General features: G+C 39.0%; 1 protein-coding gene across 2 annotated transcripts in view; it reads right to left on the bottom strand.

Annotated features, from left to right (window-relative positions):
* Nucleotides 1-23,136, bottom strand: part of LOC132101491 (cortactin-binding protein 2-like) — a 56,195-nt gene that overhangs the window by 10,749 nt on the left and 22,310 nt on the right. For both annotated transcript variants that reach the window (XM_059506503.1, XM_059506504.1), the window contains exons 3-10: nt 11,156-11,380; nt 8,168-9,596; nt 3,351-3,557; nt 3,062-3,161; nt 1,674-1,824; nt 890-1,117; nt 663-780; nt 303-560 (exon numbers count right to left, since the gene is read on the bottom strand). In XM_059506503.1, the coding sequence (XP_059362486.1) occupies nt 303-560; nt 663-780; nt 890-1,117; nt 1,674-1,824; nt 3,062-3,161; nt 3,351-3,557; nt 8,168-9,596; nt 11,156-11,380 (2,716 nt within the window). The remainder of the gene's footprint in view (nt 1-302; nt 561-662; nt 781-889; nt 1,118-1,673; nt 1,825-3,061; nt 3,162-3,350; nt 3,558-8,167; nt 9,597-11,155; nt 11,381-23,136) is intronic.

The following is a 23,136-nucleotide window of genomic DNA, read 5'->3' as shown; positions in this document are numbered from 1 at the left end:
TACCATAGCCTAAAAAAAAAATTGCAACAAATAAATACATGAAAAACCAGAATGAAAATTTTGAAAATTTTTGGAGGCAATAATCTAAAATTACTACAGTGATATATACTTAAAAATGTGACTTACAGTTCAAACTATATATATTTCTTTGCATTACAGAAATAAAAATGTTTTTTTTACATAAATTATATACACTACCATTCAAAAGATGGGATCTTAATCAAGTTAAATGGAAGCAAATTCATCAGAATTTCTAGGCAATTAGTTAGTTACATTGTAGGATGTACAGTAGATGTGTTTACCTATATCTACAGAGGCCATGCTGTTAGAAGAGAGCCCCAAAGTGTCTGCCCTGCCCAGGGATTCCTCCAGTTCCCAGCTCCCACAAATAAGCTGGAGGTGACTGGTCAGAAGATGACTCAAGCTTCCTGTTAGTTCTTCCCAGCTAGTATGGCGCTGAATTGTAACTTTGCCAATAGCGCAGCCATCCTCCAGGAGATCCACAGGGCAAAGACGCTCTGGTGAGCTCATGAGCACCTGTACAACCACTATGTACCAGTCTAAAATAGGGTAGAACGCAAAAGTTAAATGGTAAGGCAGGGGTCTATTATTAAGTCAACTATCACATTTGTACAATGCTCCATCGCTCAAACTATACTTACCCAGGTTCTCTAGTAAGTCTTTGCAGTCGTCTGTGGCAACATCATGTATGGTGCGATTGGATTTATCTCTCTTCTCCATGTCCTGTTGACTGTGGTTACACAAAACCTCCAGGCATTTCTGTAAACCAGGAGAGAGAAAAGCATGCAAGGCACCATCTGTGTTTATCAGTCTCCTCTAACTCTTGTTTTTTGGTGTGAAGCAGTGTACTCATCATCAAACATGTCACCTTGTAGCCCCTGGATGCAGCAATATGGGCAGCAGTCCAGCCATCCTGGTTACTGTGGTTGAGAATTTGACTGGCCTTGGTTATGCCAGGGTGTTGGAGCTCCTGGTTGGGGCCTGAAGTTGATGCAGGGAGACCCAGGTCTGGTTCAGGAGATGGGTGGTGTAGCAGGAGCTTCAGAGGGCCCACATGACCTGAACTAACTGTGGCATGCAGAGCCGTGCAGTTGTCCTGTGAACAAAAAACACTTAAGTTGAAGGGGTAAACAGGTAGAAAAAAAAATATTTTTGAGAAAATGCAATAATTGTGCAATTGTGTAATAAAAAATAATATGAGAGTTATTTATTAGAATGCATGTTTTTTATTTATCTGCAGTATTGTTATTTAGATCATTTTTTTAAATTCCACAAACATACTAATCTACAGATACACACACTTACAATAAAGCAGATCAAAAAAATATAAAAAACTGCACAAAAGATGAACCAACCAGCAAATAAAAACCACCTTAATATAAACATATAGAGTTTCCCAGGATATTTTGGGTTATGTTAAGCCCAGTAAATTAGAGCTAACTGAGAAAACATCTAGGCATTATTAAGTGTTGTCTAAAACAGGCATCGTAATTACATTTCTGAGCAACACACAGACAGAGAAATACTCCTGCTCAAGTGTTAAGGTAACCATGGAGATGAAAAGATGGGCAGTATTTCCTAAAGTGTTCAGGAACGCAGAATGTTATTGAGATTTGTGTAACACTCGTGTCAGTGCGGATCTGAAAACTCACAGTCGTGACATGTGAACAGTCCGCTCCTGTGTCTAGCAAGACTTTCACACACTCCACATGTCCCTGTTCACAGGCCAGGTACAGAGGGGTCCTTCCCTGCGAACACTCCCTGTCCAAATCAGCTCCACATTTCACAAGAGCTCTCACACACCTACCAATGACAGCGCAGATATCATTGCATAGAGAAACACACCAGAGACATGAAATTGCATCAACCCTGGTTACACGATTTAAACACAACTGGGCAGTGCTAAATACATGTCCAAAATATATCCAACACATTTTGTCATTTGGATACTCAATCCACATACGGAGCTAGTAAGTAGTGTATATGAGTACATCACCTTTTATTTTACATGCTAATCCTTCTTGATGCATACCACCTACTCACCTGTCAGTCATTTAATGCACTAAAGCAAGGTTTTTATACAAGCATGTAACATGCGGCTTTAAAAAAACAGACCCATACAAAAATCTGGTCCACTTTATATTAGGTGGCCTTAACTACAATGTACTTATTGTGTTCTAATTGTATTGCAAAACACTTTTGCTGCTATTGAGATGGGAAACAGGTATGGTTAGGGACAAGTTTGGTGCTCTGGGTAGGTTTAAGGGTGGGTAAGGTGTAAGGGATGGGTCAACAGTGTAATCATAAATATCATTACAAAAAATTAATTACAGATGTAATTACATGAAGGTTTTTTAAATATAAGTTCAATGTAAAAAAATTGATGTACACTAGGGTTGGGCCGATAGACGATGCCATCGTCCATCGCGATCAAATCCCAAATCACTTTCGAGATTCACGATCACACGTACTCTGTTTATACTATGGAGCGGCAGTACTTGCTACACATTTTACAAGATTATATGTTTGGCAGTGGTACTGATGAGGATCTGCAAATCATTCGCCATCATCCTCAGTCATCTCTCCTTACACAGTGTCTACAACAGACGTGAAAGTTGTCATGTGGCACCGCGCCGCATCAGCTAAAGACTGTCTACAATGGTTAGGGTTAGGGATTCTCGCTTCAGGTACACCTCCCCCAATATCCCAGCTACCAACCCCACCCCACCACCACCTGCTCGCCCCAACCTCACTGTAGACATTGTCCAATGCCAAATTTGAAGACATCGCCCAACCCTAATGTACACGATAAGTGCATTGCATCAAATATTAATTTCAATGCAAGTACACAGTAGTTAAGGCCACCTAATATAAAAAGGGACCAAAAACTTTTTTAAAACTCACCTGACAACTTATGATCAGATCACCTGATATGATGTTAATAAAAGTGCAATAAGAGGCGTATAACTGTCTGTTCTTGAAAACTAAATTAAATACTTAAATGGCACAAAAGCAAGAGAATTGAGAAGAGAGGACTCACCCATGGTGACCATTTTCAGCAGCAGCATGTAACGGAGTAAATCCTGTTTCATCAACAGCATCAGCAAATGCCCCTGATGTCAGGAGCAAATTTAAGCAGTCTAAAAAAATAGACATTAAAACATTATTTACATATTATAAATATATATATTTTCTCTGTGTACGTGTACACAAGTAATACTAAATCTATAGAAAAACAAACACTGGATAATGTCTCATGCAAAACTTATGCAAAGCTAGTAAATTTCAATTATTTAATGCATAGATATGCTAATCAGCCCAGCACGTACCTGTGTGTCCATTAAAGGCAGCAGAGATCAAGGCAGAGGTTAATTCATGTTGATGGTGATGAATATCCAAAAGTGGATCTTGGTTAAGCAGCATAGACAATAAAGTGACATTTCCCTGGGAAGCAGCTTGGAGGAGAAGGGTTTGCCCGTCATCCAGGGGGACGGGGTCACCGCAGGTTAGCGAGGGGACTATGGAGGGACACCAGCCTGGGAGGGTTCAAGCAACAGCAGTAACTAGTGAGGCAGGTGCTTGTATTGTGTCAAAATGTGTTCTCTGATCCAAAACATTACCCAGAAAAACGACTCCATTTGTCATTTAAAAATAATACAAGGCCACTGCCACTGGGGCAGTGCTATAACTATTTTGCAGTTCAGAAACCAAATTCCTCAACAGAGTGATGAACACACAAAATGTTTGTGTTCTAAAGGAAATACAAGTAAGCCAAATTCAGTCAAAACAAAGGGTAAATATTCATGTGATGTACACATTTTGGCACAACATTGGAAATATATTATTCTAAAGAGTGTATATACGATTCACACCATCTCTCCTAGTAATCATATCAAATGCTAGTCAACTTCATCTGTTTTTGGATCAGGTTAAAAACAAAACGTCAAATAAAAGACAAAACTCAGCCAGATAAATGAAATCAGGCAGCAGGCAGTTTATGGTACATTCATCAAAGTCACGCATCACAGATTGTGTCAGTCAAACTAAAACATTCTAAACATGAAGCAGATTGTGCGAGACACGTCAATTAGACAGCATTAGAAAGATGGAATCTGCAGCAGAGAAACAGATGAATTTTGACTAATTGGTACCTATGAAAACAGAAATAAAATGAGTGAGGATGTAACTACTGTAGTGAAAGTGAAAGTGAAGTGACATTCAGCCAAGTATGGTGACCCATACTCAGAATTTGTGCTCTGCATTTAACCCATCCGAAATGCACACACACAGAGCAGTGAACACACACACACACTGTGAGCACACACCCGGAGCAGTGGGCAGCCATTTATGCTGCAGCGCCCGGGGAGCAGTTGGGGGTTCGATGCCTTGCTCAAGGGCACCTAAGTCGTGGTATTGAAGGTGGAGAGAGAACTGTACATGCACTCCCCCCACCCACAATTCCTGCCGGCCCGGGACTCGAACTCACAACCTTTCAATTGGGAGTCCGACTCTCTAACGATTAGGCCACGACTTCCCACAAAAAACCTGATTGCTAATGCTAGGGTATGTTTGTAAATAGCTTTGTCTCTAGGGATTCTCTATGTTTATCTCGGTTAGTGGAAGGAATTGAAGTGAGAGAGATTAATTGAAGTCCAGTGGGGTAGCATAAGATTATTGGTTCTTTTCTGGGTTAAAATGGGCGGCAGAAAGAGCAGAGGAGCCTCAGAGAACTGCCATGGCTGAGTGGCTGCAGAGAGAGGGAGAAAAGTGCTAATTTTTAGCATTTAACGATGACAGCTAGCTACCGACAACTCTCAGAGCTACCCTGTGGATTAGTCTCTAGTGACAATGAAGAGGAAGACTCTGCTGGAATACTTGCTCTGCTTTCACTGGTGTTACAAATGTCTTTCTCTGGTGCTCTCAGAGAGCTATGAAGAGGCCTGCAGAGACAGGGTGGTATTTCAAAATGTGAGAGAACACTAAAGCTTCTGACACTGTTTCCAAGGGGAAATCTAACAGCAGTTGGAGCCGTCTCATACTTTTGGCTTACATACCAATGTATGACTGTACCTAACTGACATCTTTGTTAAAGCTTTTTTGGAACTACCCTGCTGAAAAGACCAGCATATGTTGTGTTTTTTGATGTTGGTCATCAGTGTAGGATGTACTGGTGTACTTTACAAGAAAGACTGTGCTGTTTGAGCAGCCACCAGCTAGTCTAACAAAAAAACTGGCACAAACCAGCCAGATCAGCATGGACATTCCTGTTAATCTATGCCGCCATTTATGGATGGTATCGTTTTATTCTAAAACAAGTGTTCATTTCTGCACACTGAGGGCCACTGTCCTGTAGAGTTTAGCTCCAACCCAATCAAATACACATGAACCAGCCACTCAAGGTCTTTAGAAACACTGCAAATTTCCAGAAAGGTGTGGTGAGGGTGCTCCTTAAATTAGTGATGGTGCTCTAACCTTAATATATAATAATGAGGCTTTTATCCAAAGCGACTTACAGTGCATTCTGGCTATCAATTTTTATCTATCATATATATATATATATATATATATATATATATATATATATATATATATAATTAAATAATTTATATATATATATATATATATATATTTATACTGCTCAATGCAGCAGTAACACGTTGAAAAAGAAATCGGTCTCCAGTGCGCAAACCATAATGCACTGTTCTGGATAGTTTCACCCTCTAGCACCTCCGCTGAACCAGGCCTGGTTGGAGCTATATTTTGCAGGACACTGACCCTCCAGGAGCAGGGTTAGACAACTATGCTCTAAGATATGAATTTACAGTTCTCAAACAAAAACATCAACAGTATATTTCAGAAGTAGAATTGCATAATATTGTGGAGAATAAATGCAGATAAGACAATATTTAGTAATATTTGAGTACAAGATCTTGACAAATACAATTATATTGGGTTAGTTGTCTAGGAACAACTAACAACTTATCTTTGGAACAATTATTAAATATTAAAATGCAGAGAATGACACCACATTCACAGGTTTCAAGTTTCTCTACAGCCAGTAAAACAAAGAAACAGATGGTGGAATGGAAACGGTGGAGTGGTTAATATGAGACATTGTGGGAAACAGGTTAGTGGTGGAACACAGGAGATGCAGAACCATGCTGAGGTCAATGGGAGGAAAGGGGATAGAGCAGCCTCTGGCATCAGCTTCAGAATGGGTTATAGGAAAGAACCCTAGAGAACTGCTTTGTCAAGAGAGGTTCAACCTGACCTATTCGTATCTAAAAGTGCTTTCGTGAAGTCAAGAACCTGTCCTGACATGGGTGCCCTCCAGAATCTTACAAAAATTCTTGGTTAAGTTGAAGTACTACATTTCGTCTGGCAGGTAACCCTATTAGTGTACAACCCGAATTCCGGAAAAGTTGGGACGTTTTTTAAATTTTAATAAAATGAAAACTAAAAGACTTTCAAATCACATGAGCCAATATTTTATTCACAATAGAACATAGATAACATAGCAAATGTTTAAACTGAGAAAGTTTACAATTTTATGCACAAAATGAGCTAATTTCAATTTTGATTTCTGCTACAGGTCTCAAAATAGTTGGGACGGGGCATGTTTACCATGGTGTAGCATCTCCTTTTCTTTTCAAAACAGTTTGAAGACGTCTAGGCATTGAGGCTATGAGTTGCTGGAGTTTTGCTGTTGGAATTTGGTCCCATTCTTGCCTTATATAGATTTCCAGCTGCTGAAGAGTTCGTGGTCGTCTTTGACGTATTTTTCGTTTAATGATGTGCCAAATGTTCTCTATAGGTGAAAGATCTGGACTGCAGGCAGGCCAGGTTAGCACCCGGACTCTTCTACGACGAAGCCATGCTGTTGTTATAGCTGCAGTATGTGGTTTTGCATTGTCCTGCTGAAATAAACAAGGCCTTCCCTGAAATAGACGTTGTTTGGAGGGAAGCATATGTTGCTCTAAAACCTTTATATACCTTTCAGCATTCACAGAGCCTTCCAAAACATGCAAGCTGCCCATACCGTATGCACTTATGCACCCCCATACCATCAGAGATGCTGGCTTTTGAACTGAACGCTGATAACATGCTGGAAGGTCTCCCTCCTCTTTAGCCCGGAGGACACGGCGTCCGTGATTTCCAACAAGAATGTCAAATTTGGACTCGTCTGACCATAAAACACTATTCCACTATGAAATTGTCCATTTTAAATGAGCCTTGGCCCACAGGACACGACGGCGCTTCTGGACCATGTTCACATATGGCTTCCTTTTTGCATGATAGAGCTTTAGTTGGCATCTGCTGATGGCACGGCGGATTGTGTTTACCGACAGTGGTTTCTGAAAGTATTCCTGGGCCCATTTAGTAATGTCATTGACACAATCATGCCGATGAGTGATGCAGTGTCGCCTGAGAGCCCGAAGACCACGGGCATCCAATAAAGGTCTCCGGCCTTGTCCCTTACGCACAGAGATTTCTCCAGTTTCTCTGAATCTTTTGATGATGTTATGCACTGTAGATGATGAGATTTGCAAAGCCTTTGCAATTTGACGTTGAGGAACATTGTTTTTAAAGTTTTCCACAATTTTTTTACGCAGTCTTTCACAGATTGGAGAGCCTCTGCCCATCTTTACTTCTGAGAGACTCTGCTTCTCTAAGACAAAGCTTTTATAGCTAATCATGTTACAGACCTGATATCAATAAACTTAATTAATCACTAGATGTTCTCCCAGCTGAATCTTTTCAAAACTGCTTGCTTTTTTAGCCATTTGTTGCCCCCGTGCCAACTTTTTTGAGACCTGTAGCAGGCATTAAATTTTAAATGAGCTAATTAAGTGGATAAAAGTGTAAAATTTCTCAGTTTAAACATTTGCTACGTTATCTATGTTCTATTGTGAATAAAATATTGGCTCATGTGATTTGAAATTCCTTTAGTTTTCATTTTATTAAAATTTAAAAAACGTCCCAACTTTTCCGGAATTCGGGTTGTATGAATACTCCTCTCTTGGTTTTTCCAAGTCTATGTCCTTCTCTGCTAGGACTTACTGAAGAATACATCAAGTATGGAAAAGCAGGGGAGTAGAGAGGAGCAGCAGTGAACGCAAGGGTGAATAATGGAGCACCCTTTTACCTGATGCTGCTGCCAGGGGGCTGCCCGGGTGCTTGGTACTATGGGATGGAAGGCTAGGTGGGTTTATGGAGGGGCTACTGACAATGGTAGCTGTGGAGGAGGTGGTGACAGTGGGACTCTCCACACATGCTGCTGTCGTTTGTGAACCCCACGGCCAGCTAGTACAGGAAGCACCCACCTGTGATGCAGTCAAGGCTGGGACTGTACCGCCCAAATCTAAGGAGGGCTTTGGTGGAAGCTGAGGGGTGGCAGTTGATTTGGCAAGGCCCACCCCCAGTCCTGTTCCTGGGGACCTGCTACCTTCACCTACTACTTTGATTGGTGGGTGTGGAGGGGAGGGTGTCTGGGACAGTCCTGGTTTTTTTGGTGGGATGGGAGGTGGGTTACCCCGGTCAATGCGGGCCACAGTTGGTGATTTAAGGCCTATCTGAGGGTGGCCCAAACGCCCGGTGAATGGTCCCCCCTCAGATGCGGAGTGTGACAGACCAGGGCGAAGGGCTGCAGGGGGCCCCCCTGCTGGAGGGCTTGTAAAGCGGGAGAGAACCTGTGTGACTGTGTGGCGTGCCTGCTGTTTGGCTGCAAAGTTGTCTCGATTTGTGGGGGACAGATCGCGGGAAGGGGGGCTCTGGTTTGCGGTTCCATTTTGGTCCTGCTCCGAAGCAGAGGGTTGGAATTTGTAACGGGCCGCCTGGACGCGAGGACTGACCCCAGTCGGCAAGGTAGCAGACACACCAGGTGAATGTGAACCATGTGCATGCATTTGGCCCTCTCCTCCATTTTCTGCCTGAGTGCTCCCGTGGTGTAGCCCACGCCCCACACTGGAAGTCTTAGGTAGGTTCATGCTAGCATAGGTGGAACCTGTAGGCTTGACGGGGATGGAAAGTGGCACCTTCTTAGCAACTTCATTTTCCAGCATTACATCTGTCTGTGAAGAGACAGCCTTACAGACAGTGGCCTCAGTGCCCACAGCCACAGATGCCACAGTTTTAATTTGGGCAGAAGGCAGTGGTGGGGCGTCTTTGCATCGCTCAGTTCTTAGTTGCTCCACCTGCTGGCGGAGATTCTCACTTTCAGCTCGCAGCTCCACAGCACGCATCTCCTCGCGGCTAAGCCTAGACCGTAGCTGTTCTCGCTCTGTATCAAACTCGGCCAGCTGTTTCTCCATTTCCGCTTCCATCTGTTGGCTACGATGTCGTTCGGATGCCAGCTCTTCCTCCAGTCGTCCCAAAGAGCGGCCTTCCTGCTCAGTGCGGGATGAGAGCTCCTCAAAGCGCTGGTTCTCTTCGACCACACGAGCAGCTAGCTGCTTGCATTCATGCACCAGTGACATCACCACGTGTTTGTTTTTCTCTCGCTCATCCTTCAGCTGAGCAGACAGCTTCCTATGTTCCTGCTCCAGGCTCTGCAGCTGCAGTTTCTCCATTTCAAGCTAGACACAGCAGCAGCAGGGAAAACGTGAGACTCGCAGAGAGTAGATAACACACACATAAAGCAAGACACAGATTATTAAACAATAAAAGGTTTGTCAGTCCATTGGACAGTGAGAAAATAAAAAAATGACTAGTACTTAAATTAGTCTAGAACAAAGAAACTTGGAGAAAATGTCCTGAAATCAGAGGTCACTCTATGTTAACCTTAAATAACTTTTTTGCTTATGTCTAAGCTCCACTACTGAAGCATTTGCGTTAATTGATTAGTTGTAGTGTTTTTCTATGTTTTATAAGCCACACTTTAAAAATATATATTAATAAACCCCAATGTCTATTTTGGAGACTGATTTAATTAGCTTTATCTTTGAAAAATAGGTCAAGGGATCAGTACTCATGTGCTGAGATGATCACATCAATCTTGTCTGATAGCACTTTGACCTTATAGCAGGTGTCCATTTCTTTTAATATGAAAACTGAATATAAAAATAGGGGACATACTACTACCATCAACTGCTGCAATACACTACTTCCAGGAAACAAAGATGACCAATTAGCTCTTTTGTCACACTACATGTCACAGATAAGAGCTCAGGCTTTATTTACAGATTTTAGCAACTTAGCCTATGAATAAATGAATACTTGCTCAGAAATAATGAGAAAACATTAGGCACAGTGGCTATAAACAGACAGAAATTATGGTGATAACATAAAACTACTGTACCGATGCAATAAGAGAACTGTCACCATAACAACCAAGTACAAGTGTTTATTATTGGAACAGAGAGCTCAGTTCTCTCAGTGTCAGTGCAACATGTAAATATGCATGCTATGTACCTATATATAAACTGTATCTTGTTATATATAATAGGCCTATCCTAAAATATCACTGAAGCCACTGAGATGGTGGACACAGCTGATATCTGGTCTGCAGAAATGGGTGTGTGGTGATGGGCCAGGGGTCGCTTATAAGAAGAACACCTGTGTGTGTTTTTAAAGTTTAAGACCAGCTTTGATATCATGTAGCTTGTATTCTTTGTAGCACTAGCTCTAATTGTGAGATGTAGATTTAAGAAAGTGTTTGTCAGAGTGTTTTAGAGCTTAGCATCTATTTCTCTCCTTCTCTAACACCTCCTACTCTTCTTTTTATACCGTCATTGCTCTCCTTGTCTGGCACTCTCTTTCTTTCTGTTTTTTGTACTATGCTTATGTAGAGGTTAGAAAAACTGGATTTTGCCTTCAAGTTTTGATTTCAAGTCACTATTTGTGCCAGAACAGTATCAGTGAAGCTGATGTGGACACAAATTCCACAAACTCCCTAAAAAGACATATACACAGGTTTACACATTGCATACTAGAGTATATTCTGAGAATAACTAGGAACACCTCAAGCAAACCTCTGACATCTTAATCACATCAAGGTAATCCTACAGGAAAGGAGGACTTATTTCAGATAGAATATGCAAATATTCTTTGAATAATTCACACACAATCTTTTCTGTAGTCTTGCCCTGTTACACATATATGCATGCACAATTAAACACACAATTTGAGGTCTTACCCTCTTTTGTCTGCTCTCAGCAGCTGAGAGCTGGGCAGACATTCTCTCCTGCATCTTACGGCAATGGGCCATAACAGCTTCTAGCACAGTAATTGGACTCGCACTAACAGGCCTGCGGTCCTTTGACCCAGTCCCTGACTCGAAGTCCCTCTGCAGGGCAAGGAACGGGTCCGTCAGACTGAACTGTCCATATCGCTCCTGCAGGAACACTTCTTTCCTACGAGCCTATGAAGAAAATAATACAACAGATTGGTGAGCTTATTTATAGGAACATCACATCCATTTTCTGGTTAAGACATTTTCTGTACTTTTAATAGCTTTGCATGTTCACAACTGTCTGTATGTAATATCAAAATCATCCTTGTTTGGACACATAAATGCTTAGTTATGTTGGATATTTTGAATAATGTGAAAGAATTCTGATCATTATAGAAACACGGTATGCAAGCTGTTCTGTTCAGCAGTCCTATTTCCAGAAGCAAGAAAATTGGCTTAATTTTGTTACATGGCAAATAATTGAAATAGTGCTTACATAATATAGGAAAGAGACCAAATTCTGATCAATATTTGAATATTCTTGTGCATGCACAGTAAACATAGACAATGAGACACAGAAAACTTTAGGAGGTCAAGAGGTAAATAGAAAACCTAGCTTCATTAGGATGCCAATGTGGTGCCTGTAGGATGCTGGCAAATCATTGTGAAATAACACAAAGCAATTATTACACATTATGTTCCCTTGGTGATGCATGGTACAGTAAGTGGTGGGTGAGAAGAAATGTCTTGCTGACTTAATGTGCTTTGGCCTAGAGACATGCAAGTCTCCAACCGCGCTCGTGATCTTGTGGGTATCTGCTCTGGGAATTGTTCCATCTTGGGAACTTTAGTGCACAAACAATTGTGTATTATTAATTAAGGTAAACATTAATAACAAAAGAAGCCTTTATGCCCTTCTACTCTCCGATGCACACATAAATCAAATAATACATCCTCACACTCACACAGAGAGCAGGTTAGCACTTCTTCAGGGGTGATCATTAAGCCTGACGTTTACTTTAGGCCATGTCAAGTCCAGCTGGTCATATCAGCAGGGTCAGCAAAGGGCCAACCCTGTCATAACGCCACACAAATGAGATGTTTTCCTTGACACAAATCAACTCAGATGAGTGACGCTGTATTTTACTGCATAGAGATGCATCACAGATTCATGTTAACTGTAACTTGGGTCAAGGCAAGAGTCTAACCGGTTGCATCTGCAGTGGGCCAAAAGTTGCATCTTCATTACGATGCAAGAAAAATTGCTGACATAAAAAGTTACCTTACTATATTAAATGAAAACTGACATTCCCAGAATCCCTTAATTTGATGGTTTTTCATTTAATTGTTTATTCTTAGTTTTTTGTTATCACTTAAGTACATTTAGGTAGCGATGCACCGGTTTTTGGTCTTTTTTCGGCAGATTTTCCCGTAAGTGTGCCCGCGTGCACATACTACATTGTAATCGTTCGCTGTCATTTGTTAATGTCATTTGTGTGGAAGTATTTCGAAATCTGTGTGCAGGACATGGACAGCCGTTCAGCACTGGAAATGCAGAGCTTCATGTCTGAGGCACAGATAGCAGGAAGCAATCAGCCGTTGGTGTACTACTGGCGCACAAAGAAGAGCCTCTTTCCTGCTCACTGAAGCTGCGCGAGCGTATACTGTACCGGTCCGCGCCCTGAACACGAGTAGACCGTGAAGAGATGTTCAGATCAACTTCTCACGTGTTGGATGAGAAATGAAACGGTCTAAACTGTGAGATTCGTGATCTCTAATCCTGGATTCTGAATTCATTTCCACAGATTTCGCTTACGTATCACAGTTTTTCGTTTGGTGTTTTGACACAAACCTCTCGTGGGGGCGGGCTTAACAGTGATCTACTCTGATTGGATAGGTGCTCTCTGACCGGGAAGTACACAGACGCCACTCTTTGGCGCACATATTGGAAAGCTCTCGCAGTGATTGTGATTTGTATTACTAAATATGTAAATAATATTTGACCTTCAATCGTCTCAGTAAAGATGAGCTTTCAGACACGGAGCAGCATCATCTTCCTCCTCCGCTTGTCTTTCAAGGCAGTCTGAAGTAAGCTTGTGTTACTGAATGACAATAATAACCTGCAACAAACTGTAGCACAATGTAACATGAAAAACTTGTATCGATGTTATTGGTTACTTCAGTAACACATGCTTACTTCAAGCTGCCTTGAAGGACAAACGGAGGAGGAAGATGATGCCGCTCCGTGTCTCCTGAAAGCTCATCTTTACTGAGACGATCAAAGGTCAAATATTATTTATATATTTAGTAACACAAGGCACGACGTATTGCATACAAATCACCGCGAGAGCTTTTTTTTTCTTTTTCTATTTTTATTAATGCAGAGAACAAAAACATACAAAGGTATAAACATACATCACATAATATCAACCACAAAAAAAAAAAAAAAAAAAAAAACTTTTTTGGCATCTGAGGGGGGACCATTCACCGGGCGTTTGGGCCACCCCCAAATAGGCCTTAAATCACCAACTGTGGCCCGCATTGACCGGGGTAACCCACCTCCCATCCCACCAAAAAATTCTAAACAAAATTAAACAAGGAGATCAAAGGCAGAGCAAATCTAACAGTCCTTATAGCTTTCTTATTAGACACTGAAATTACATTCATATAGTTTTCCATTTCTTTTAGGAAAACAGAGAAGACAGGTTTACAGTTGGAGAATTTGCATTTGTGAATATGAAATTTTTTTAAGGTTTTTTTTAATTAATAACAAAACTGTTATTTTCGTTTGTGGGGTCAGAGTCATAATACCCAAATATAATGTTTTTCATATGTACTGAGAAGCCTGGCAAAATCTTACACTTGACAAACACACCAATATCATCCCAAAGTTTCTGAGTGTAGTGACATGACCAAAATAGTGTACAGTTTCTTCAGAACTTGAACAAAAAGAGCATGTAAGATCAATGTCATCTTTGTATACACTTCTTTACAGGATAGAACCTGTGTATGAGCTTAAAATAAATGTCTTTCACTTTGACTGTGAAAAAGAATTTTTTGCGGTAGAGACCAGATTTAATCACCGCGAGAGCTTTCCAATATGCGCGCCACTGAGTGGCGTCTGTACTTCCCGGTCAGAGAGCACCTGTCCATCAAAAGCTCACTATCCAATCAGAGTAGATCACTGTTAAGCCCGCCCCCATGAGAGGTGTCAAAACACCAAACGAAAAACTGCGAAAAGTAAGCGAAATCTGTGGCAATGAATTCAGAATCCACGATTAGCGAAAACTAATCTTTGAAAAACATTAACAAAGAATGAAGCATATTGGAAGAGCATGTTAAATTTGTGCGACTGAGTTCATTTTTTTCATTTTCATAGTGTTTTTCTTCTTTTGTAATGGCATATTTTTGATAGTTTCTGAAAAAGTTACGTTCAGTTTTATAAAGTTTCCTTCATTATTATTGAAACAAATGTAATTCCATAAAAATTATATAGACTTAATTTGATTTAAAAATCACCTGCTGTAGCACACTGAAAAAAAGTGTTTCATTCATCCATTTAAATTTTTTTAGGGTAATGATTCACATCTATATTTTTTTACTTGAGACAATAGTTATTTATTTTTCATTGGCTCAAGTAAAAAAATATAGATGTGAATCATTACCCTATTTTTTTTTTTTTTAATTGGATGAATGAAACACTTTGCATCTTTGTTTTATTCGCATCAACATTATTTGATTTTAACATTTTGGAATAATGTATTTATATAGCATACTTTTATTTAGTCTCACTGGTAAAGGCCTTTTTTATTTTTTATTTAAAACCAAATTTAAAAACTGAAACAAATACTGAATGCTGATTAAGAAACATCTTATTGAATGTGTGTTGATTGTGTTGTTTGGACTGTAGAACTATGCAGTTATTGCCTTTAATTTCAAATGTAACAGTTGATCTCTTTATTTAAGGGCAGTTCTATGTAGTTTCAACCCAATTCAAAAGCAAAAGCTAAGTGCTGATGTCTGTACCATTTATGTTTGTAATGAATGTAGGCTACTTACTGTGCAGTTACTGCTGTTAATTTCAGATGGTTACGGTTATTGTTTTCAATAGCCAAAAGCCAGTTTGGCCAATTAAAAACCAAATAAACATCTTGTTTATGTACACTTTCCTTCTTTCTTGTTTGTTGCTTAAAGATTAAAAAAATCGGAAATCAGTATCGGAATCGGCCAGTTTGCTTGCAAAAAATCGGTATCGGAATCGGCCATGAAAAATCATGATCGTGCATCCCTACATTTAGGGTATTATATTACCTCGTATGTCATTGAATTAATGTTTATTGCATTATTTTAGTGTCATGTTTGTTGTCATGAATAGTGTTTTTTATTTGTGCACGTGACACTTTAAACCTTCCATAGATTAGTATTTGTGGAAAAGATGTGATGAAGTTTGATTCATTATGTGGCTTTCATTACCACCTGTGTTTTTATGATGGTTGCCACTATATTATAAAGGTACAAAACAGATTTTAGTATTTTAGTGTATTAAAAGCACAATATGTAAGATTTTTTATTATAATATCCAAAAACCACTAGAACAGTGTTATATATTTTTACTGACTTGTGTATTTATATAATCCCAAATGTTTTGAAGAATGTTTAAATCCAGAGAAAAAAAGCAATTTTAACTAGTGACACGGACCGTGTCCATAGTGTCACTGTGTCGCTTGCCAATGACGTCATAACCCCTCGATTTCCGTTTTGTTTTGTAGAAAAACATATAGAAACACCAAATACGCTTTAATATATTGTGCGTTTTAATAGACAGGTGATGACCGCACAGAGTAGCGCTATAACATAACTTTCAAATGTATCTAGTATGATAAAACAGCACTGCTCCTCTCCCGTCAGATTGCATTGGCTGTGGGGATGAGGACAACAACTCCCATGATTCCACACTTAGTCAATCAAATTCCACCTTTGTTTTGTTTTGAATACGCGCCTTACAGCGGCAAAAAAACCCTACATATTTTGCCTTTAACATTATATCAGTTAATGATATGTTTTAGAAGTTACATTACATCTTTTAAAGTTACATTTAAGTTACATTTGTAACTGTTGCTACTATATTTTTAATAGTACAGTTCCGGCAACCAAAGATGCAGTTGCTTAATATAAATTTTATATTTTCTTTCAGTGTAAGACACAGATGATGTTAAATGATTACAAGCACATTACAAGTGACTCTGTCCTCACAAAACACGCTCACTCTCAGGCAACCCACTGGGCTGATCTACACTAGCCGTCTGTTATGGATAAGTCATGCTATAAAATGAACAAGCAGATCAAATGGGAGAGATAATCTAAAAGTTTGCTCTCGACAGGGTGTCCCTATTTAACACAGTCTGTGTAATGCAAGCAGAAGGAACCATGCAAAGAGAACAAAGCATCCTGGAGGCTAATGGCCAACTATTGCCTAACCATAGAAGGAAATAATCAACCTACAGATGTACAAACACACACACATACGCATGCAACCCCTCAGATGGATGATTCTCATTGCAAGTGTCAGGATCAGTTTACTTCTGCTAAGTATCACGGCTTTCAAGGGCATAAAAGTTCTCGAAGTGAGTTGCTTTCAGTCCACTTAACACGAACAGACAGACCAGTGCTGGACCAGGCTTATTTCATTATGAGTGCAGTCTGCCATATAAATGGAAAACAAAAGGAAGTGGGTGAGAAAAATTGGAGACAGCCTCAAATCAAAGGAATGTACATGGACGGATGATGTTTCAAAAAGACTGAAAATTATGATCAAGTGGAAAGGAATGACTCCCCTTCACGATCCTTGTGGATTGGGAATTTCTCTTAAAAATACATTTACATTTAGTTTTACCTTCTGGAATACTAGGGAAAAAAATCTCTAATATTATCAAACTGGATGAAAGGTTTTAGAGTGAAAAAAACCCTCTAAGATTACAAAACAACACATAATCCATCAGACCCAATCCTTAATACTTAACAATGCTGTTGTTTTCCCACTAGAAATTATGCTGCGTGTAAATTAAATAAAAACTTCCATCTTTAAAATGCCTATATTTAATATTTGATCCCAAATAATATTTCACAGAAATTAAATGTACTTTAGAGTAGGAATGACCAAGAACAGCAAAAGCACAGCAGAAAGAGAAATTAAAATATCCTCCTGTTATTTTGACCAAAAACTGTGAAGGAGCTAAAAAAGATTGCAAAGTCTAGAGGAAAAGAGAATGAGAAGGGGGTTGAAGGAAAGACTGAGAGTAAGAGAGAGAGACAGAGATCTAAAGAGATGGGAGTCTGGAGGCGGGAGAAATGTCTGTGTGTCATCATGGCAGATAGAGAATGAGGGCTTTGAGATTCTCAGCCATCTGGCACTTTCCTCTAGGCTTTCACAAATCTCTTCTATAATCACAGAGGCTGTGCCGTCTCTCCTCCTCCTTATGAACTACTTTATCTGTCCATAATGGATCAAGGGGGTCAGGAGCAACATTCAACACATTGTTTGGTATTAAGAGTAAAGATGAGGCTATGGTGGAAGAAACTAGCCATAAAAACAAAGAAGAGTTACATCTGACTGATATAATTATTGTTTGTGGAAAATCAGAACATAGCTGCTTTGTACAAAACACATCTGTTAATACTCATACTAAAGCTTTAGTTATAATGAAGCCATGATTTAGTTGTCACATTCTACTATAATGTAGAAAGAAATTCCAATCTTTTAGGGCATTAGGCATATATTTCTATTTTACTGCAGAGCAATTTATTATGAGAGCTAAAGGGTAAAACCCCTCACTTTAGGCCAAAATGTAACTTAGCAAAATTACAAGAATATTAAAAGGGCCCAATCCTATACTTTCATATTTTTTTCATGGAAGCCCAGTTATAATTTTATTCAAGGTTGTAATTTAGTTCTACACGACCCTTTTCATGGTCTCCTTTTCATTTAAAGGAATAGTTCACCCTAAAAAGTTTACCTCAAAACATACACTAATGCTATCCTTACCAATTTCTGAAAATAATATTACAATTTAAAATAGCAGTTTTCTGTGAAATATATGAATGTATATATATATATATAGAGAGAGAGAGAGAGAGAGAGAGAGAAAGAGAGAGAGAGAGGTAATTCTTTGATAAATAGAAATATCTTCTTGACACTAACTTTTGATTAATTTAATGTGTCCATGTAATTTAATCTCTTCCATCTTTATTTGACCCTCTAACTTTAGCGCTCACTGTTCTAATTCTATTCTTTAAAAAAATCTAACTACCTTTCTAATCTTTTTATATTCTATTTTCTTTTCATTAATTATGCAATTGTATGCGTGAGTGTGTGTGTGTGTATGTGTAAAGACCTCTAACACTAGCTTGCTCTATTCTTTTTTTATTCTATCTGTTTTCTTTATATTATATTATTTAAAATCCCATGCTAGGTGTACTGTGTTATCCTAACTGAGACTTGTTATAGCACTTATATATCATTGCTCTTTTTGTTGTTTTTGATTGCTTCCACTGTCCTCATCTGTAAGTCGCTTTGGATAAAAGCGTCTGCTAAATGAATAAATGTAAATGTAAATGTAAAAAGAAAATTCCATCATTGTTTACGGACCCTCATGTCATTCCAAACTTGAAATTATTTCTTTCTACTGTGGAACACACACAAACAAAAAAACATGAACAATTTTGGGAACCAAACAACATTGGAGCCCATTGACTTCTGGTGTAGAGAAAAGAAAAAATATATAATATTTAAAATATAAAATATTAAAAAAAAAACTGTTGGGAACCAAAAAAACATTGGAGCCCATTGACTGCCATTGAATAAAAAAAGGGAACCAAACAACATTGGAGCCCACTGACTTCCATTGTATAAAGGAAAAAAAAAACTCAAATATTTCTTACTTTTATTACTTTTATTCATGTTTCACAGAAGAAAGAAAGTCAGCAGCATGTATACAAGACAAGTTTGGAACTTGTTGAGTAAATAATGACAGAATTTTATGAACTAATATGGAAGTTACTGTACATGGAGATACTTTCTTGCTTAAAAAGAACATATTTTGAGAAGTGTTTCACTTTCTCAAGTCTATGGAAACCAAAACACTGGTTATCACACTCTTCAAAATATCTTCTTTTGTGTTCTGCAGAAGAAAGTCATACAGGTTTGGAACAACATGTAGGTAAGTAAATTATTTCATTTCTGTGCAAACCATTTCTCTAATTTGGGCATGCATATCCTAATGTGTGTCAAAATCATGGTGATTTGTGAATTATTATTTTTTTCTGGCATCCAAATGGCCCAGGTGGACTGGAGAGGAAGCAGGGAAAAGCTTATTGCCCATTAAATATCAAGTCAAGTCATGTTTATTTGTATAGCTCTGTCCTAATCTGACTGGGTTTTAAGAGGCTGAATAAGACGACGAAGAGAAAAAAAAAGAAACCTGTTGAAACTTCACAGACACTCTCTGCCAAGTCTTGAGTTTCAATTGTGTACACAGGACTTCTGGTGGAGTTCAGGCAGGTCTCTGGTATTATTAGCATTAACCTTTACAGGCACGTGCTGGCTGAGTGAGGGGTCCAGGGCACACCGCCAAAGGGGAAGAGATTATAAAAATGAGCAGAGAGAGAGAGAGCAGGACAAAGACTGTTTGAGGAAAGTGACAGGGATGACTGAAATGGTGGGAAACAAGGTGAGAAAGAGGCAACATACTATTTCCCTACGGAATCCACACCATAACAAATCCATCACAGATATTTGCAAATAACAGTTATCTACTAATTGCAAATAACACAAAGCACTTCACATTTTTCTGTTCTGAAAAGTAAAGTATCAAGTCACTTCCACCAAACTGATGCCAATTCAAGCGTCTATTTGAGCCACAAACCTAAAAATCTGCTGTCATCTTCCAGCAGATGCCCTCAGGCATATTACACTGCCTAGTAAGGTTAACCCATGAGCAAGACGTTTCTGTGGGAGAAAGTGCTTTTTCTGTGTCGCTTCTGTTTGAATGTGAGTGTGTGTCCAAAGTCTCTCACAAGAGGCCTTTCAATTATATCAACACAGAGCTGGCTTTGTGGGCCAAGGACTTCCGCAGCTCTACTTACCCAAATGCGAGATCAAAAGGCATCAGACTGATGGAGAGGAAGAGTGGAACGGAGAAGAAATTTAGTCTTGTGACTTACATCAGAGTAAAACACATTATTCACTGTTGGAGAGCTCTTAAAGCTTGTGACTTACAGGCTCTGAGTCTACAGGCTCTGAACATTTTCAGTTTTCTGATTCAGATGTATTGGAACAGCTTATGGTAAAGGCCTGTACATTTTTCGTTTCAGTAGAAAAATAGGTCACTTAAGGTTTAAGGGTTGCTGTTCGGGGGAAAAGAGAGGATTGGGTCCACGGGGGGAGAGAGAATCTGGGCAACCGAGTGGTCCCTACAGACCATCCCACCCCCATTTGAAAACCCCCAATACCAGCCACCATCTGTCATGTACCCTCTCATACAAGCCACATTTTTGAGCCCTGATCAGATCACCTGACCCACATATTATAACCCTAGTGTCTAAGGTCAAAAAATAACATGCAACTCCAAATGTGTCATTAACATGAAAGTAAAAAAAATCAATGAGGTTGCTTTAAAATGACATTTAGAATGTTACAAATATTTTTATTTTAACTAAATGCTGTTCTTTTAAACTTTCTATTAATCAAAGAATCCTAGAAAACAGAATCTGTTTCAATGTTGAAAATAATAAATGTTTCTTGAGCACCAAATCAGCAATTTGGAATGATTTTTGAAGGATCGTGGGAAACTGAATACTGGAGTAATTGCCATCAAAGGAATAATTTACATTTTAAATTATATTAAAATAGAAAAGTTATGTTAAACTGTAATGATATTTCAGAATATTACTGTTTTACTGTATTTTTGATCAAAATATATCCAGCCTTAGGAAACATAAGATACTTAAATTGTACCAACCATAAACAACCATTTAATATAAACATGGAAGACAAATCATGCTTCATTGGAAATCCTCATGCCCTCTTGCTAATTTTTCTTGGTTAAAGGACATAATGTCTTTTCTATATTTGGAAAAAAAATGAACACTCCATTAGTCTCTGTTAATTAATTTAATAAGAGATGGAATCTTATGCTTTTCTCCCATTTCTTTTATTTTCTCTTCTCTCTTTCTCCCCTTTAGTTGATGTGGGTTAATTTGGTTGGGTAGGGAAAAGGGTGATGTTCTGGTTATTTACATAATTTTATTCATCTATTGTTATGGGTGTTTAAAAAAATAACAGGTGGTGTCTATTTTCACATTTGCCAATGTATATGTTCATATTTAAGAAAAAGGTTTGTAGCTTGTAGCAGCACACTTCTTCAGTAGGTTTGCTATCAGTTTATCTCTGAGGATATGAGGATGTGATAGAAATATTATTCTCATGACATCTTTTCAAGCAAAATAAAGCTTGTGGCTGAGTAAACGACATTGTGCCGTTTGTCAAATTTCTATTAAAAGTACCAATCGAATTAATGAGACGCTGCTGAGTGAAGCAGAACTGCCAGAGACAAAATCAATAACAAACAATTCGGGCAACGAGGAAATCCTGCACTTTTAATTAGAAGCCCTCTATAACAACTATCCAGCAGGGAATGTCAAACCAAAAGAAAAACAGTGACACAAACTTGACCCCTATTGACAGGAATAAAAGTTGACATCAAAATAACAGGACACGGATGTAATATATAAAAACGGTACAACAGCACTGCTCATGAAGTGAAGAGGAACTGTCATACTCCCACATACATACACTTCTGGATCAGATTCATATTAAGCTCAAGGCGCTGCTTTACTCTGATGTGAAACACTCACACAGACAGACACCATCTTCCCTATGGGATTCACATATGGAAATCTATTCATGCTTTTGCTGCATATATCCCAAATGCAGCCTGAAATCTTTCTGTATGGATAAGCAACAAAGATGGGTCTGGACTCAGCCATATTTAAAGATATGAGTGGATTTATCTGACCTGGAATAAACACATTATACACATATATGCTCAAGCCCAAACACAATGTTCCCATATGTTATATAAATGTACCACTTAGGACATTTTCCGTACGGTGTACAATATGAAGCGATGAATCACGACCAACGCTGATTTTTCCTTCCTGTCAAAGTCAAAGTAACACGGCTCAAACATTCGAGTTCAGCCCCGCAAGGAGCTCTTACATAAACAGGTCACAGCAGCCGCTCACTGGCATTTACAGCAGAGAAAAGCACCAGAAAAAAAGATTCTCTGGATTCTTTGAAGAGACTGAGCTCAGAAGCGTTTACCGCAAATTAGTGAATCAAGTCACAAGAGAAAGGCAAAGCTAAGTAACCCCAGCGTGCTATAATGACAAGTGCTTGTTAAGCATACATTGAGGTATTCACACAAACAAAACCGCACATTAACTTCCTTACAGGACGCACTTAATAAGATTAAACCACATGCCACAGCTGCACACATCACACATAAACCTAGACACCTGCTGAACGGCTGAGAAAGTCAATTCTATTATTTACAGAAGAATATACACAGTGTACTGAAATCACCTTCACATTAAGAGACAGAGGCCCACAATACATATATACATACATATTACACACACACACACACACACACACACACACACACACACACGTTAAAAAATCTCTTCTGGATCCACTTACTAAACATCAACAACTTATGACTGACTACTAGGAAAAAGCCCATTTTCTCAAGACCCATCCTCCACAGAAATCCCCCACATATGAGGAGTATTTATAGCGACGTCATTATATAAGAAAGGCATACATCCTTTAATTATTTAACAATGCTGAACGCATGATGGTTTGGTAGGGGGTTGGTTGGGGGATG

Source organism: Carassius carassius, chromosome 23 (assembly GCF_963082965.1).
Source record: "Carassius carassius chromosome 23, fCarCar2.1, whole genome shotgun sequence".
Lineage (NCBI taxonomy): Eukaryota > Metazoa > Chordata > Actinopteri > Cypriniformes > Cyprinidae > Carassius > Carassius carassius.
Note: the sequence above shows the minus strand (reverse complement) of the source record. Positions and strands in the feature narration are given on the sequence as shown.